At 36.1% G+C, this 16,070-nt stretch overlaps 1 protein-coding gene across 3 annotated transcripts in view; it reads left to right on the top strand.

The window, feature by feature from the left end:
* The window catches only part of HCFC2 (host cell factor C2), a 42,095-nt gene extending 32,450 nt beyond the window's left edge, over positions 1–9,645 (top strand). The window contains exons 15-16 of one of the 3 annotated variants that reach the window (XM_035699267.2): positions 278–563; positions 4,854–9,645. In XM_035699267.2, coding sequence (XP_035555160.1) covers positions 278–563; positions 4,854–4,861 — 294 coding nt within the window. In that variant the 3' untranslated portion in view covers positions 4,862–9,645. Of the gene's footprint in view, positions 1–277; positions 3,867–4,853 lie in introns of those variants that run through there. The other 2 variants (XM_049094136.1, XM_025439210.3) reach the window with 2 other exon arrangements.
* The last annotated feature ends 6,425 nt before the right edge of the window (positions 9,646–16,070 follow it).

Genomic DNA, 16,070 nt, shown 5'->3' on the forward strand with positions numbered 1-16,070 from the left:
ATCTGCTTTCAGGTAAGAAAAGTCCCTTTCTTAGGATGGTACAGGCAGACATTTAAGCTTAGTTATGATATTGAAATGTGAGCATGAATTTAAACATTGTAGGTCCAATTGAGGTAGGTTTTTAAAAATCATTAATAAAAGTTCTAGTACCTAATGAAGTTACTGTAGCAGAAAACAGTATTTTGTGTTCTAGAGATAAACTCAACATTATACGTGATATTAGAGAAAATTTCAGAACTTTTACCTCGTTTTGTTTTGTTTTTCTCCTCTCTTCAAGAATGTTGAAGGTATCCATCTCTCCTGGGAACCTCCGACTTCCCCTTCTGGAAATATTTTGGAATATTCAGCCTACTTGGCTATCCGCACAGCACAAATACAAGATAATCCAAGTCAGCTGGTATTTATGAGGATTTATTGTGGTCTTAAGACATCATGTATAGTAACTGCCGGGCAACTTGCAAATGCACATATCGATTATACATCCAGGCCTGCCATTGTGTTCAGGATATCAGCAAAGAATGAAAAGGGATATGGACCAGCTACGCAAGTTCGATGGCTTCAAGGTAACAATAAAAAAGCACCTTTAAATTGAATTTTTTTTTTTTTACTGAAGCTATTGTGATGATTATTTATTAGTAACTGGTTATGAAGATTTGTCATTTAAAAGAGTATTCTCTGTATTTCTAGCACTTATGAGTTTGAGTTTGTAAGTTGTTCTTAAAATGTATTTGCTCAATTTTAGATTCAAATAAACGTAGAAAAGAAGCAAAGACTCTCTGAAAATCAGTATATGGATTCGTCCTTACAGTTATATAATTGCTTTTCTATAAAAGAAAATAGTAAAATTAAGATAAAAGCTAGAAGGCTTTATTACCCCAATATCTTTTCTAAAGGCCATGTAACTCAGTCATCCTAGAGTTATTGAGATGATTCTAGTAACTGGCTGTTGTACACTGTGCTGTCTTAAATAGTAGTAGATGTTCTCTCCATTGTAAAAGGCCCCGTCTTTGAGTACTCCCTCTAACTTTATTATTCTAGATAAGCAGCAGTCCTCTTAACAATGTCTTCTACTGAATAATATTTGTGATACTAATTTTAATAAGCCGCTATTTGATTCATTTCTTTGTCTATAGTTAGCACAGAGCTTAAGAAATTACAAAAGAAAGAAAGAGGTGAGTTTAGAAACTCTGGTTTTGAATTTTTATTATTGTCCAAGAATCAGAGCAAAATACAAAAAGAATAATGGGTTTTCTTGATTTATACCTGATATATTGGAATATATTTTTTGGCCAAAGCACTTAACTTACCTGGTTCTCGATTTCCTCATTAATAGAAGAGAGAGTTAAAAGAATTTACACTTAAGGTTTCTTTCAGCACTAAAACTCTCTATTTTCATCAGAAGCAAAGTGTATCTGTGAACATTTTAACATCTGTCTTAATGGCTCTAACTTTGCTTTTGCTGAAATTAATAAAATGTTCGAAATTTAAAATTTGAAATTGAAGTATTTATGTCCTTCTTATTGCAGAAAGAAACAAGCACCTTAACAGGACACAAATTTTGAAATAGTGTTTTAAACATTTGTAAGATTTTTGTAAATGCTCTAAATGTTTTATTTTTGCATTGTTTTTACCTCAAAATTGTATAAACTTTTTTACAACTGAAATATAAGCATTAGACAGCTCACTCAGGTCCCATTGCAACCTTAAAGATATAGATAGGCATTATGAATCCTCTGCCACGGGTAGCTTGTTTTGAACCTTTTCGGAATGTCACGGTTCCACTGCCTGTTCAGATCTGGATTGGAAATACAGAGCAATAACTTCACATAAAGTATTTCACACTAGGAGCTGCAATAACTGCACAGGCCCAGGCCTATCTCTTTTATATCATGTAACCTTATGCCAGTTTAAGTTGACTGAGTAGCTGTGTCCTCGAGCTTCACATAGAATACTCCCAGCCAAGATGGATTTAATTGTGCAGAATTGATATATATGTATGTTCCAGTTACTAATTTAAAGTGTATAGAATATTTTAATATATAATTTTTGTAAAGAACTGGGATTTTTATACTACAGTATTTGTAATTAATGTGTCTCACTAATTAAGTTTCTCTTGAAGAAAATATGCAAACTGTTAGACACATGATGAGTGATTTCCAAACTCTAAAGGTAAAATAAATGCACTACTATGGTGTTGTTAGAATACCTTTTTTGTGGCTGTATGAATCTTTAATCTTTAAATGTGTATTTTTTAAACAATGTTTACAAGGAGCTTCTCTGGTTTGTTATGTCAGCATCTCCCTTGGTGAGAGCTTCATTCTGCATTTGTTAAATTCATATGCTTTGCTTTTAGCATATGCTTGCTTTTTGCACTAGTAGAATTTTAACTTACCTCATTATTATGTTTGTAATCATTTGTATAGCTTCCATAATATGTCTGATATAGGCTAAACAAATACTTAACCAAAGTTAAAATAAATGGTAAGCAATTTTGCACATATTAAATGCTAGGATTTGTTTTGTATATGTGTGTGTTTAGTTATAAAAAGAGTAAGAATGGAAAAAAAGAGTAAGAATGGAAAGGGATAGTATATGTTTCAAGTCCAATTATTTTAATGATCTGTTGGCTTTATTAGAAAAAGGTCTCACTTTTAACTCCTTATTCTCTGCATTAATTAACAATTTGCATCTTGAAGCACTTCTCTCAATGACAAGGACGAAGTTGACTTTAAGCAAAGAATAGAATATTTGTTTGAGTGTGCACATTTATACCTATTTAGTATCTGGTTTAGTTTACTTTGCTTACATGCCTCAACTGTGCTGTGAACCTGTGGTTCTAACATACAGCCAATTTTCTAGTGAGAAAGGCAGTCTTTCTGTACCAAGGGATTTGTGAAAATAACAAATGTTTTTTACTTTGAGAACTAGCCCAGATTCTGTCACAATTTTTTGGCATTTGTACATGAAGCACTGGTCACATTTATTGGTGACTGAAAAATGCCATTGAGAAATCTCTGTGGCCGGACATTCATAGTTAATAACAGAGCTTTGAGCTGCATGTTCATGAATAAAATGGACTAGCATAAATAATAAGAGAAGTACATTTGGCTTCCTATGATTGGCACATTTTCTAAGTGAGGCTACCTGAGTAGCAGTGGGCTAGATCATGCAGATATCTTTCTTAAGAGGATTTATGCTGAGTTAAAGGACTTTCTCTACTCCTCCCTGCTGGATAAGCAATTCAGATGTACAAGCCTTTGTGCCACAGTCCTCTCCCTGGGCTCTAAAACTTTGGTTCACATAGGTAGTAAATAGATTTTGATGTTGCATGCTCTTAGAATTACGTTTTCTAAAGAATTGTATTGGCTTCATTTTAGTTTAGTAAACTGTTTTGGTAATTTAACTAGAAGTAGAGTATTATAAACTCACTTTTATCTGCATTAAAAAAAAAAACAGAAATAATCTGATTGCATGTATGAGGCCCCCTTGCCCTGTAACCCATTTATATAAATACAATCATCTATAAGAGGGTAACACCGTTGATCCATTATTTCAAAGACTTGTAGCGTCACAAAGATTTGTTCTGCTTAGAGATATGGTCTACTATAACTGAAGGTATTTTTATTTTGAAAAATTGCAGCACTTGTAGCATAAAAATCATTTGTAACATTGGCTATGAAGAGATAATTAGTATTTAAAGTTACTGTAGTAATATGACCATGAATGAAATAGGTTGCAAAATAGACTTGGTCTCTGACTGCTTAAGGTATAACTGACAGTTAAGTTTTCCAAGACTGATTTTAGACAGTTTTATGTATCATGTACCAATGATGTGTAAAATAAAGCACCTTTCCTATTATAACCAATTACAGGTGTTATTATTTTGAGCTATATGAGAGAAAAATTAGTGATGGCAGAGTAAATCTGTAGAAATGTTGATTTTATGTTGTTCACTTAAAATAACATAGGCAGTCTCGTAAAAAATAGACTGTGTCCCAAAACTTGTTTTCACGTCAGTGGATTGTGTTTGGAGTCATATTCTCATAGAAATGTAAGCCAATATATTCCTAACCCTTATTGTGGCTGAGTTAGTAAATGAAAAGGCACATGGCTCCAGGAAACCGATCTGAACTGTTGTCACCTCTTTTTTGTTCTCTATTCACTCTTAATCTTTGGTCTTTATGCTTACCCATTTTAATTTACAGCAGTGAGATTTCTGTCCTGCTTCTCCATCAAAATGGCTCTAGCAAATGTCAGGGATAACTTCTCATTTCCCAAATCCAGTGATTACTCTTATCTGTCATAACTTAACCACTCCCTGGACACTTGGACATTTTCTTGGTTTCTGTGATACCGCTTGCTCTCTCTTTCTGTACCTTCTCCTGTCTGTGGTCCCCTTTTCCACTTGCACCTGCCTCCATTTTTTCAAGAGTCCTGTCCTTTTTCAAGATTTCACTATGAAGCCTTTCCTGACATCCTCCAAATCCAGGTAGATTTGACCACTTCTTGTGCTCCCACTACCCTTTGTCAAGCCTTCTGTCATAGCAGCCTAAAAAACATTGTATCTGTACTTGTTATTGCTTTCTCCCTCTCCCAGAATGGTAGGTCTTTGAGGCAGAGACTGGGTCTTCATATTTCTTACATATCAGCCATTTTAGCTGATACTTAAATAAGTTAACACATGATTAAAGGGAATTGTCACCTTTACATCTCTACATATTCTCCCTCTCTCTCAAATCGGGGTCAAAATGGGAGGGAGGCTCTGATAGGGAAAGAGATTTTTGCAGACTTAGTAAGCCTCTGGAGGAAATACTAACTCCAACTTTGTCTTATCCTACCCTGCTCTTACTTAGGTTCCTAAGAGAAGTTCTGGGATAAATAAATGATGTGTCACATTGTGCCTGGCTAAAAGAGATGTAATATAGGTATGTATAGATCTCAGGCAAAAGTGTTTTATCTAAAAAGATCTGAGCATTTAGTGAGATTGGTGCGTGTTGCTGGGATTATGATTTTTAACATTGGATGATCCAGAAAATGAGTTAAATATATTTCCAAATTATTTCCTTGTAGCAAAGCCATGGGCAATTGTCTAACATTAGAAAAAATCACGTACCTACTTAATATTTAAGCATGGGGATTGCTGCAAGACATGGGACACCAGCATTAGTACGTATCAAGTCAGAACACTATTGTCACCTCTGAGCTTATAGAACAAAGGATTCTTACCCTACTAGAAAACAACATGACACTGGCATAACTTCCTTACACATTTCCCAGTTACAGTTGGGAGTCCCTGTAGCATTTCTGTAACTCAGAAAGACGTTTTTTTCTTTTTAAATCATGCCTGGAAAAACATGAACTATCACATTCTGGGGAGAAAAAAATTCTATGAACTGAATGAAAAAAAGAAAAGGCTGTAAAATCCAAGGATACCAGCCTCCTTCAGGATAGATTCCTGTATCTCATTAGTGTCTCTTTGCTTCTTTCCTGTCCTCTGAGGAACTAAAATTTTAAAAATGTCCACTTGTGAGATTGTTAATTTCAGCAAGGTCATCTGAAACTGTGTGAGGTTCTTTTGTGTATTTAGTATCTTGAATGAATTGAATTGAGCAGCCTGGAACTTAAAGGTCATCATATTCGTAGTCTGATGACCACTGCTGCCATGAACCTCACATCCACATCTTGAGAATACAGGGTTATAAGGCATTTGGCCTTAAATTGAAAGCAGGGTAGGAGGTTATAGGTATGAGAGATGGAAGCAATGGAAGGATTCGTTACTTCCTAATTAGATTTCTCTGCTTCAACCAAAAGTCAGAGTATTTAGAGATATCAGAGTGTTTACCCCTGAAGATAAAAGTGTAAAAAGTATGAGTTGATGGCATATCAGATATGAAAGCAATTGCAGAGAAGGAAATGGCCCCCTTTCTACCCACTCCCCCTTTTTGGTCTCCTTACCACTCAGAGACAAGAAAGCTAAAGGAGGGATCCCTGGGTGGCTCAGCGGTTTAGCGCCTGCCTTTGGCCCAGGGCGTGATCCTGGAGACCCAGGATCGAATCCCACGTCAGGCTCCCTGCATGGAGCCTGCTTCTCCCTCTCCCTCTGCCTGTGTCTCTGCCGCTTGCTCTCTCTCTCTGTCTCTCATGAATGAATAAATAAATAAAAATCTTTAAAAAAAAAAAAAAGCTAAAGGATCCATTGTTCCTCGGTGTGAGCAGTGAGGAAAGCAAAGGAGAACCTGCTGTGTCTGAGCATATACAGGTTAAAAGTAAAAGGTAGGAGCTGGTGTTTGTTCTTTTTTTTTTTAATTTTTTTATTATTTATTTATGATAGTCATACAGAGAGAGAGAGAGAGGCAGAGACACAGGCAGAGGGAGAAGCAGGCTCCATGCACCGGGAGCCTGATGTGGGATTCGATCCCGGGTCTCCAGGATCACGCCCTGGGCCAAAGGCAGGTGCCAAACCGCTGCGCCACCCAGGGATCCCTGTTTGTTCTTGAACATGGAATAATTCTGTCCACTAGTATAAATCATGGTCTAGTAAATGTCCAGCTCTGATCTAAAGGATTATTCATTCCTTGTATCTGAGAAGATAGAGTGGAAATTCCTTAAGAACTTGAGAAAGGTGCCCTCCTAATTTCTCAGTTTCTTACTGCAGAGGGAGGAAAAAGCTGCAGGTCCAATACTGGCCTTCCAGAATAATAAAAGTGCAGATGTCCCACGTATAGTGCAGCATAGCATGTGAGACAGTGGGCAGCGTCCTGAAGGTCTGACTTTGTGACCCTGAGCGCTCCCACTGCCTCTGGGGGTCCAAGATGGTGGAGTAGCAGCACCCTAACTCACTGTGTCCTGTGTTTACAAAGGTGTCTTGCCACCAGTTGCAGTATAGCACCCCTGGTGGCCTTGTCCCTTCCAGTTTAAAGATGGGTGAGATTTTAGGTCTTGTAGCAGCTGCCTCTGGGACTTTAAAAATAGCTACAGCAATGTCTGGAACTTTCTGATGAGTTGGCACACCTGTGTTAGATTAGACCCAGCTGGGGAGTTGGGACCTGGAGAATACTTTGTGACTTCCCCATTTCCTGGGAATGGGTTGCAGGCCTTTTGTTGCCAGGCCTAGTCGACCTCTTGAAAACAACTGCCTCACCCAAGATAATAACTGTAGCTTGCCCTGTTTGGGTAAAGGGGCTGGATCAAATGTTTCAAGATCTTTTGTTTTCTTTTTTCTTCTTTTCAAATTTTGAAATTGTATACCAAATTAATAATTATTTTCCTGAATCAGGAAAAATTGCACCTTAACTGTGTCTTATTTAATCTGCACGATGGCATTGCTAGCAATGAGCCTGGCAAAGACATGATTGCAAAATTGTTCTGACATTTGTGTGACAAACCTAACACCTGTTATTGATCAATGTGGAGAAACAATAACTACCATGCACTTTCTGTATTTTTGGATTACTTTGTATGTAAGCACACTATTAGGAGAATGTGCCAAAGGGAATCTGTATTATTGAAAGTCAACAGAATTCAGTAAAGAGGCAGGATCTTTGTCCATTATTTTGGAATTTGCATCACCTGTCTTTTTTCTCTGCTTTATACAAATGATTATATCCAGTGAACAAAGTAACCAGTTAACCAGAATCAGACTAGTGACTGATTCAACTTGGCAGAGCAGTCCTGTAATGCTGCCATCTTGTGGGATCCTGACCTTTGGGAGCCTAGTTAACTTCTGTGAGGAATAGCCCATACTCGTTCCTCTTTTCCTATTATCGGCTACTTCTCCCCATCAGTTGAAATAATTAGCTGATAGTCAGTACACAGCAGTGACTAAAATATGGGGAGATATTCCCTTTGTTGATGAAATTATGTGGTAAATAATCGTATCTTTTTTCTTTTAAAATATTTCTTGCAAAAAAAAATATTTCTTGCAAAATAAAGACATGTGTTCAACTTTCAGCATAAGAACTAGAACATTCTCAGATACCCAGAATCCTCCCATTTGTCCTTCCCCATACATCACACAAGGCAAACATTTTTCTGGATTTTTTTGTTAATAATTCCCATGTTTTTATTTATGGCTCTACCATCTCTATATGTATCCCTAATAGTATATTGTTTAGACTTACCCGATTTTGAACTTTCATGTAAATGCTTTCATGCTGCATTATATCATTCCGTGACTTTTTTGACATTGTTTTTGAGATTCCTATCCCTGTTTATGCATGTAACTGTATTTCATTTGTTTTCACTGTTGTATAGCATTCCATTGTATGCTAAATCACGGTTTGTTTATCTGTTCTTCTGTTTGTGGAGTTTGGGATGGTTTTCCATTTTGGGCTATCAAACAATGCTGCTCTGAACATTCTGCCAATTATAGTGTAAGCTCCGTGAGGGTGAGGATTTTGTCTATTTTGTCTGATCTTGTCTGTTGAGACATTCACAATGTCTGGAACAATGCAGAGCACATGGTAGATGCTCAAAAAATATTTGAGGAATGAATGAGTTCTTGTATATGTCTCCTGGTGCACATGTACAAGATTTGCTCCAGGGCACTTGTTTTCAAAGTGTGGTTGAGGTACCCTTAGGTTCCCTGAGACCCTTCCAGGTGGTTTGTGAGGACAAAATTATTTTCATGAAAATACTCAAACATTATTTGTCCTTTTCACTCTCATTTTTCATGAGTTTAAATATTTTCCAGATATGATGACATCTTTACTCTGAGAACTAATCAAGTGCATTCTTGTGTATAACTGTGTTTTGAAAATGCCTCTGGGGAGATTCCTGGGTAGCTCAACATTTTGGTGCCTGCCTTTGGCCCAGGGCGAGTCCCAGGATCGAGTCCCACATTGGGCTGGGCTCCCTGCATGGAGCCTGCTTCTCCCTCTGCCTGTGTCTCTGCCTCTCTCTCTCTCTCTCACTGTGTCTCTCATGAATAAATAAAATCTTTAAAAAAAAAAAGAAAAGAAAACGCCTCGGTTTTAGTTTCTAATATGGTAAAAACTGATAAATATAATAACCCATGGGAAAAACAGCTCTTTGAAGTCCTCAGTACTTTTTAAGGATATAAGGAAACCTCCTTGCCTGAGACCAAGCATTTGAGAACCACTGCTCTAAGAAGCAGATTTTACTTGGTCATGCTAAACTGTTTCTTAAAGCATTTGTACCAGTTGGTATTCCCTTGGCAATGGTTGAGCTCCATTGCCCCATATCTTAGCAAACACTTGGTCTTGACTCTCTCTTATATTTGCCAATTGGGTGGTGATTACATTGTGTCTTACTGTGGGTTTAATTTGCATTTCCCTGATTACTAATGAAATCGAGTGGGGTTTTTTTTCATATATGAATGTGTTTTCTCTTATGTGAAATATTTATTCATATCTCTTCCCCATTTTTCTATTAGGTGTGTGTCTTTTTTTCATTGATTCATATGATTTCTTTACACATTCTGGATACCAGCCAGTTCTTTGTCATGTATATATCTTATCCCAGTTTATGTATTACCTTTTGTGATTATATCAAATCTGTTGATCAGCCTGGAGAAAATTGGTATCTTTCCAGCAATAAGTCTTCTTAACCAAAAACACTGTGTTTCCATTTATTTGGTCTTCTTTTAATAACTCTCAATAAACTTTAATGATTTTTCTCCACAAAGGCCTTCTTGTATTATATTAAATTTCTTCCTAGGAATCTTATGTATTTTTAATGCTATAGTAAATTTTTTAAACTTATAATTTCTGTTCTAACTGGTCATTATTAACATAATGTTGCTATGTGTTGATTTTGAATCCAGCAACCATGCTAAATTTTTATTTATTTTAATAATGTATCTAGATGTTCTTTTGAGTTTTTTTATGTAGTTACTATCAGCAAATAGTGACAGTTTTCTTCCTTTCTGATCCTTCTACCTTTTAAAAAATTTCTTCTTTCATTTCTGCACTGGCTGTAACCTGTAGTACAATGTTGAAAAGAACTGATAGTGAACATCCTTGTTTTAGCCCCAATTTTAAGGGAATACTTTCAGATGTCAACTCAGTATTTTTTCATAAATGGTCTTTATCAGTTAAGATTCTATTTCTGGTTTGCTAATAGTTTTATTTTGAATGGATGTTACATTTTATTGAATGCTTTTTTCTCATCTATTTAAATGGTTTAATGTTTTTTAATGTTATGTATTAAATTATGGTGATTAACTTTTTAATATTGAACTAACCTTTAATTCTAGATAAACCCAAGTTGGTTGTAGTATGTTTTATAATACATTGCTGGACTCAATTTGTCAATATTTTGTGTAGGATTTTTGCTTCTGCATTTATTAGTAAAACTAGCTTTATAAGTACTCTACTTTTTATATCCTGTCCTGGTCTAGATTCAGTATTCTAGCCTCCTGAAATGAGTTTTTTGATTGTCTGGAAGAGTTTAAGATCGGAACTAGTCTTTAAAACCATTTGATCATTAAGAGATTTTTAACTATTGATTCCATTTCTTTAGAGAGCACAGGAACATTAGAATTTTATATTCGAGTCAATTTTGTTAAATTTAATAAATTTTGCTGAAGATTTCTCCACTTCATTAAAATTTTTTTGATATGAAGTTATCCATTTTACCTTTGTTTTTAGTTTCCACAGCATGTGTAGTTATAACCTGTTTTCACTCCTGCTTATTTTGTAAAGTGCCTTCTCACTTGATTAATCCTTCTAGATGGTTGAGTATTTAACCCATTGTTATTTTATTTTATTTTTTTAATATTTTATTTATTTATTCATGAGACACACACAGATTGAGAGAGAGAGGAGGGAGGCAAAGACACAAGCAGAGGGAGAAGCAGGCTCCATGCAGGGAGCCCGACGTGGGACTGGACCCCGGGTCTCCAGGACCACGCCCTGGGCTGAGCCACCCAGGCTGCCCCCCATTGTTATTTTAAAAGTAGATTTCTAAGTGTTAAGGTGGCTTATGCTGTCTTAATCTTTATATTTTGCCAGAGAATATGAGCTACAGTATTTTAATTTTCTGAAATTTGAGACTAGCTTTATGATTTATGTGATCAGTTTTCATATATGCTCCATGTACACTTGAAAAGAGTACATATGGGGATCCCTGGTGGTGCAGCGGTTTGGCGCCTGCCTTTGGCCCAGGGCGCGATCCTGGAGACCCGGGATCGAATCCCATGTCGGGCTCCTGGTGCATGGAGCCTGCTTCTCCCTCTGCCTGTGTCTCTGCCTCTCTCTCTCTGTGTGACTATCATAAATTAAAAAAAAAAGAGAGAGAAAAGAGTACATATGTATGTATTCCCCAGTTGAGAACTTTATTCTAGATTTATTTATATAAGTCATAGGATCTCATTATGATAGCTAGATTTCTCAATTTCCCTTTAAGTTATATTTGCTTTTTCTTTGCCATTATTATTAGATGCCTAAATTTAGAACTTTTGGATTGTCCATGGTGAATTAAACCTCTAAGAATTATGTAGTGATTCTTATCTCTATGAATACTTGTTGCCTTCATCTTCGTTGTTACTTACTGTAGAAATATTTGGTTAGTTTTAATCTGAATATCTTAGATCTTTCTTTGGCCTTATGTTTTGAGTTTGCAAGAGACACATGCAAAGATAAGGCCAAAGAAAACCTGCCTTTTTAACTAGATAGTTAAGTACATTTATATCTATAGTGATTACAAACGTAAGTTGGATTTATTTCTAGGTCCCTGTTGTCAAAATGTCTTTTGTTTTGCCCATTCCCCACTCTGCCTTTTCTTTTTTCATTTTCTTATTCTTTTTTTCCCTCCTCTATATTTGTTGGTTTATTTTCAATTCTTATTTTTTCTTACGAGTTCTATCTGGCTTATAAATCTTGCTTGTCCTGTGTATTCTTTTGTTCCCTATTCATATTTTGCATGCTTCTTTCTATTCCTTTACTTATAATCAATTTTCCTGTGTTGATTCCAATATTTTTTAAAAGATTTTATTTATTTATTCATGAGAGACACAGAGACAGACATAGGCAGAAAAGAAGCAGGCTCCTTGTGCTCCTCATGGGAAGCCTGATGCAGGACTCAATCCCAGGACCCCAGATCACAACCTGAGCCAAAGGCACTCAACCACTGAACCCCCAAGTGCCCCTGTTGATACCAATATGAAGAGTCTTTGTGGGCAATTCTGTTGTCTATTGTATAAGCCGTGTTTTTCCCCATTCATGGTGCCATTTTACTTTAAACTTACTTTCGATAGAAAATAGGGATTTATTTTTTTAAGTATGGGCTAAAATTGACACCCATAAGAGAATATGTTTGCTCTGCCAGACACCCAAGGACTACCAACCTGAGTGCACTTTGTTATCAACTGGAAGGTCTGTGATTTCAGATCATGAACCTTGAGGGCTGGCCTGTGATTATGAATTTGAGGGAGGTGGTTATTTATCCTCCTCCACCCAGCACCGAAATTGAGATTGGCAATATTCCTTGCTGCCCACTTCTGTGGTGGCCCTTCCAGACTCCAGCCTAGGTTTATGTCCAGTCCACCACCCAACTACTGCTAGTTTAGTCTCCAGAGTTCAACAGAACCCTTTGGGCAAAAGCAGGCTTTGGTGTGATGACTTACCTCACAGGTTTCCTATTTTCACTTCATTTTTATGGATTTTTGCCTTACTTTCATAAAGTATTATATTTTAAATATTTTATACTACTTAATGGCACGTTTTATTCAGCATCTGTTTTTTGTTGTTGTTGTTTTTAGCATCTGGTTTTTTGAACCAGGCATTATCGACCTAGACCACTTTACTCTCAGAAAAGTAGTCTAAATTAAAATTTGTGGCCTCTGTGTGGCTCAGTTAAGCGGGACTCTTGGTTGTGAGATGGAGCCCATGTTGGGCTCAACACTGCCAGTGGAGCCTGTTTAAAATTCTTTCTCCTCCCTCTGCTCCTCCCGTCTCTCCCCGCCTCTAAAAATTAAAATTTGTTTTACTTTGCCCTTGACATGAGTATTCCTACTCATGTGGGAGTCTGTAGTCTATAAAAAATTATAGGAGCTTAGTTCTGCCTTTTGTGCTGTCCTGCAAGGTAGCACTCCTATGCTGTGGGCACTGCTACTTGCAAGGTTAGAATGTACACAAAGAAACCATATTTTTGAAGTTATACTTTTCCTCTGCCATTTTCTTAAATGTCAGCCCAAATATATTCCTTTGTGTTCTTTGATTAGTGATTGCTTTGGTCTGAAAAAAGGATTTGGTCTTGGTTTCTTGCAAATCAAACATTGGGCATTGGGCATCTAGAATGATGCATGAATAGGCCTCTTGGCATAGCTGCTCTGGCTGTAAGGCACTGTTTGTAATGGCTGGTCTTTGCCTAGCTGTGTATTTTCAACCAAGTACCTAGTGCTTAAGGTTCTGAAATCTCTTTCATTCAGATATACTCTGAAATTGTGCCCTGGAAAATAGGTGAAGACTTACTATTTGCTCTTAGAGGATGCTCAAGGAAGACTCAAATTATACCTGGAAAAGACAAAGTTTATGCTGCAGTGTCAGAATATTTTAATCTTCAGTATTGTTGTGCAAGATGGAGGAATTACTTATCAACTTGTAATTTCCACCCCTAAAACTAATACATAGCCATTAGGTTTCTACAGACAAAGCCAGCACATGTTGACTATTTGGCAAGCTTGCTGGCATTCACCTTGTCAAAGGAGGGTTTACAGTAAGGTGCCTTGCATAGACATCTACTTTGCAGCGCAGAAGGAAACGTAACTGTGTCATGAGGCAAGTTTACATTCTTGAAAGGTAATGGCTAGAAGCCAGAGAAAAGCATCCATCCCAATGCCATCTGTGGCCATGATTTGAAGAGATTCTGCCTTATGGTTTTAAAATCCCTAAAATCAGGTATAAAGAGAAATGTAATCTTGAAAGAAATTTCTGAGGGGCTGTGGCAGCCAGCAAATACTGTGTACAAACCTACTCAGGTTTAGGTGGTGACATTTTCCTGTATTTGGTAATTAGTATGAAACAAAAGTTTTAAAGGCTTTCCTGATGAAGCTTAAACTAAAACCTGAAGGATGAGCGAGACTTAGCCAGGCATAGGAAAAGAAACAATGTTCTAGGCAGAGGGAAGGATACGTGGGTAGAGGAGGCAAAGAACATGGCAGAAGGAGCCAAGAGATTGGGGTGATTAGAGCATAACAAGCAAGAGAAAGCTAAACTTGATGAAGAAAGCAGAGGAACATTTCCAGCTTTAAAAGAAACCATAAATTAAAACTAAACATTTTTCAGGCAATATAGTATACTTCTTTAAGAAATAAAATTAGTTGAGATTGTTCTATTTTTTACTCATGAACACATCATGACTTTATACTGAGCTTAAGATAATATACATAAATTGTTACATAAACATAAATAAGTTGCCTAATTCAGAGAAACCAAAAATATACATTTAGGATAGCTCAGCTATTGGTATAGATCTTACCTGATATCATTTGAATGATTCAGAAATGTACTTTATCACCTAAAGCAACATATATTGTCTTGTTTTGGACTGTTGTAAAATAACTTTCCCTAAAGAGAAAATATATAGATGTTTAAAACCTTCTACTATAAGACTTTATTCTTGGCAAATGGGAGAAGCTATTTAGTTTATCATGCTTAACTTCTACCACTGCAGAAATCTTTTAGTTGGGCCCTCAGACCTGTGTTCAGTTAGTATCAGTAGAACTGATACTCCTTTAAATCACTAAGGCATTCTAGAAAACAGACAATAAGGCATATTTTTGAAGAAAGGAAAATACTGCATAGATATTACACTGTAGAAGGAAAAGAAATACAAACAGCTTAACACATCATCATACCCAAATGTATGACACTGGGAAGGTAGCATCAAAAAATAATAATTCTCTCTAGACTAAAGCATCTGTTACAAGGTAGTGAGGGGAGACAGGAGCTATTCAAGTCCTGTTACGACTTAGTCACTGAAGCCCATTTCTCAGATACTCAGAAAAGCAGTATCTACAAAGTTATAAAGAAAACACTTTTAGGTTATTGTAGGAGTTTATCTACTTAAGAAGTTCTAGAGGAAGAAAACATGACATTTAATGAGATGTAACACAGGCCACGTAAAAAGGTGACAGTACCTCCCAGATGCATAAAAGGAGAGCATGTGTGTGACACATGCAGAATGTCAGTGTTCTTTCCTAGGACAAAGGCCATATAACCCAAAGTTGACCTGATTTCACCTAAGGTTTTATTACTACCATCAAATTATTAAATTTAAAAATTTGTTTCGGTTTATATTGATAATTAAACATAGCACAATCTTTAATTTTAGAGAAAGAATCTGATAACCAAACACCAAATGCTTTTATCAGTTATGTACTGGATCAAATGGAAACTATTTCAGAAATACACTACTATGGAAGTATCAAAAGCATTAAAATTTTGTGTATCTGTTAACCTTAGCAATTCTACTTCTAAGAATTTAAGAAAATAGTCATGGATGTACACGATTCAGTGAAGTGTTTTTAACTGTGAAAAGATGCATATAGTCAAAATGTCCAATAGAGGATTAAATAAATTATAGTTCAGCCATACTAACAGAATAATAAATGAATAAAAATAAAAGACTATGTAATGACCTGGGAAAGATGTTTACAATATATTGTTAAGTGAAAAAAAGCAGGTTACAAAACAGTAAGCAAGTATGAGCCCATTTTTATAAAAATATACATATTTAGCAAAGTAAGAGGACAAGTGATATTTACCAAAATATTAACATTGGTTATTTCAGCATAGTAGGATGATAGTTGATTTTGCTTAATGCCCCCTCCCCCTTTTTTGCCTATTTGAATTTTCTATACTGAAATTAAATGGGAGGGTATTGAGGAAGTTATTAATAACCTCAGATTAGCCCAAATATGTGCCCCAAAGTCTCCCTCTGACAAGGTAAATATTTCTGTTCAGCCCATATCTGTGAAATTGCTTCTATCTTATAAATTTGAGTGTCCTTCCAGGATGACATTTAAATCGTCTTTTAGGCAAACTATTATACAATAGCAATTGTTGATATTAAAAAAAAAAAAAAAAAAACAAAACAAAACCCAAAAC

The sequence above is a fragment of the Canis lupus genome, chromosome 15 (assembly GCF_003254725.2).
Source record: "Canis lupus dingo isolate Sandy chromosome 15, ASM325472v2, whole genome shotgun sequence".
Taxonomy (NCBI): domain Eukaryota; kingdom Metazoa; phylum Chordata; class Mammalia; order Carnivora; family Canidae; genus Canis; species Canis lupus.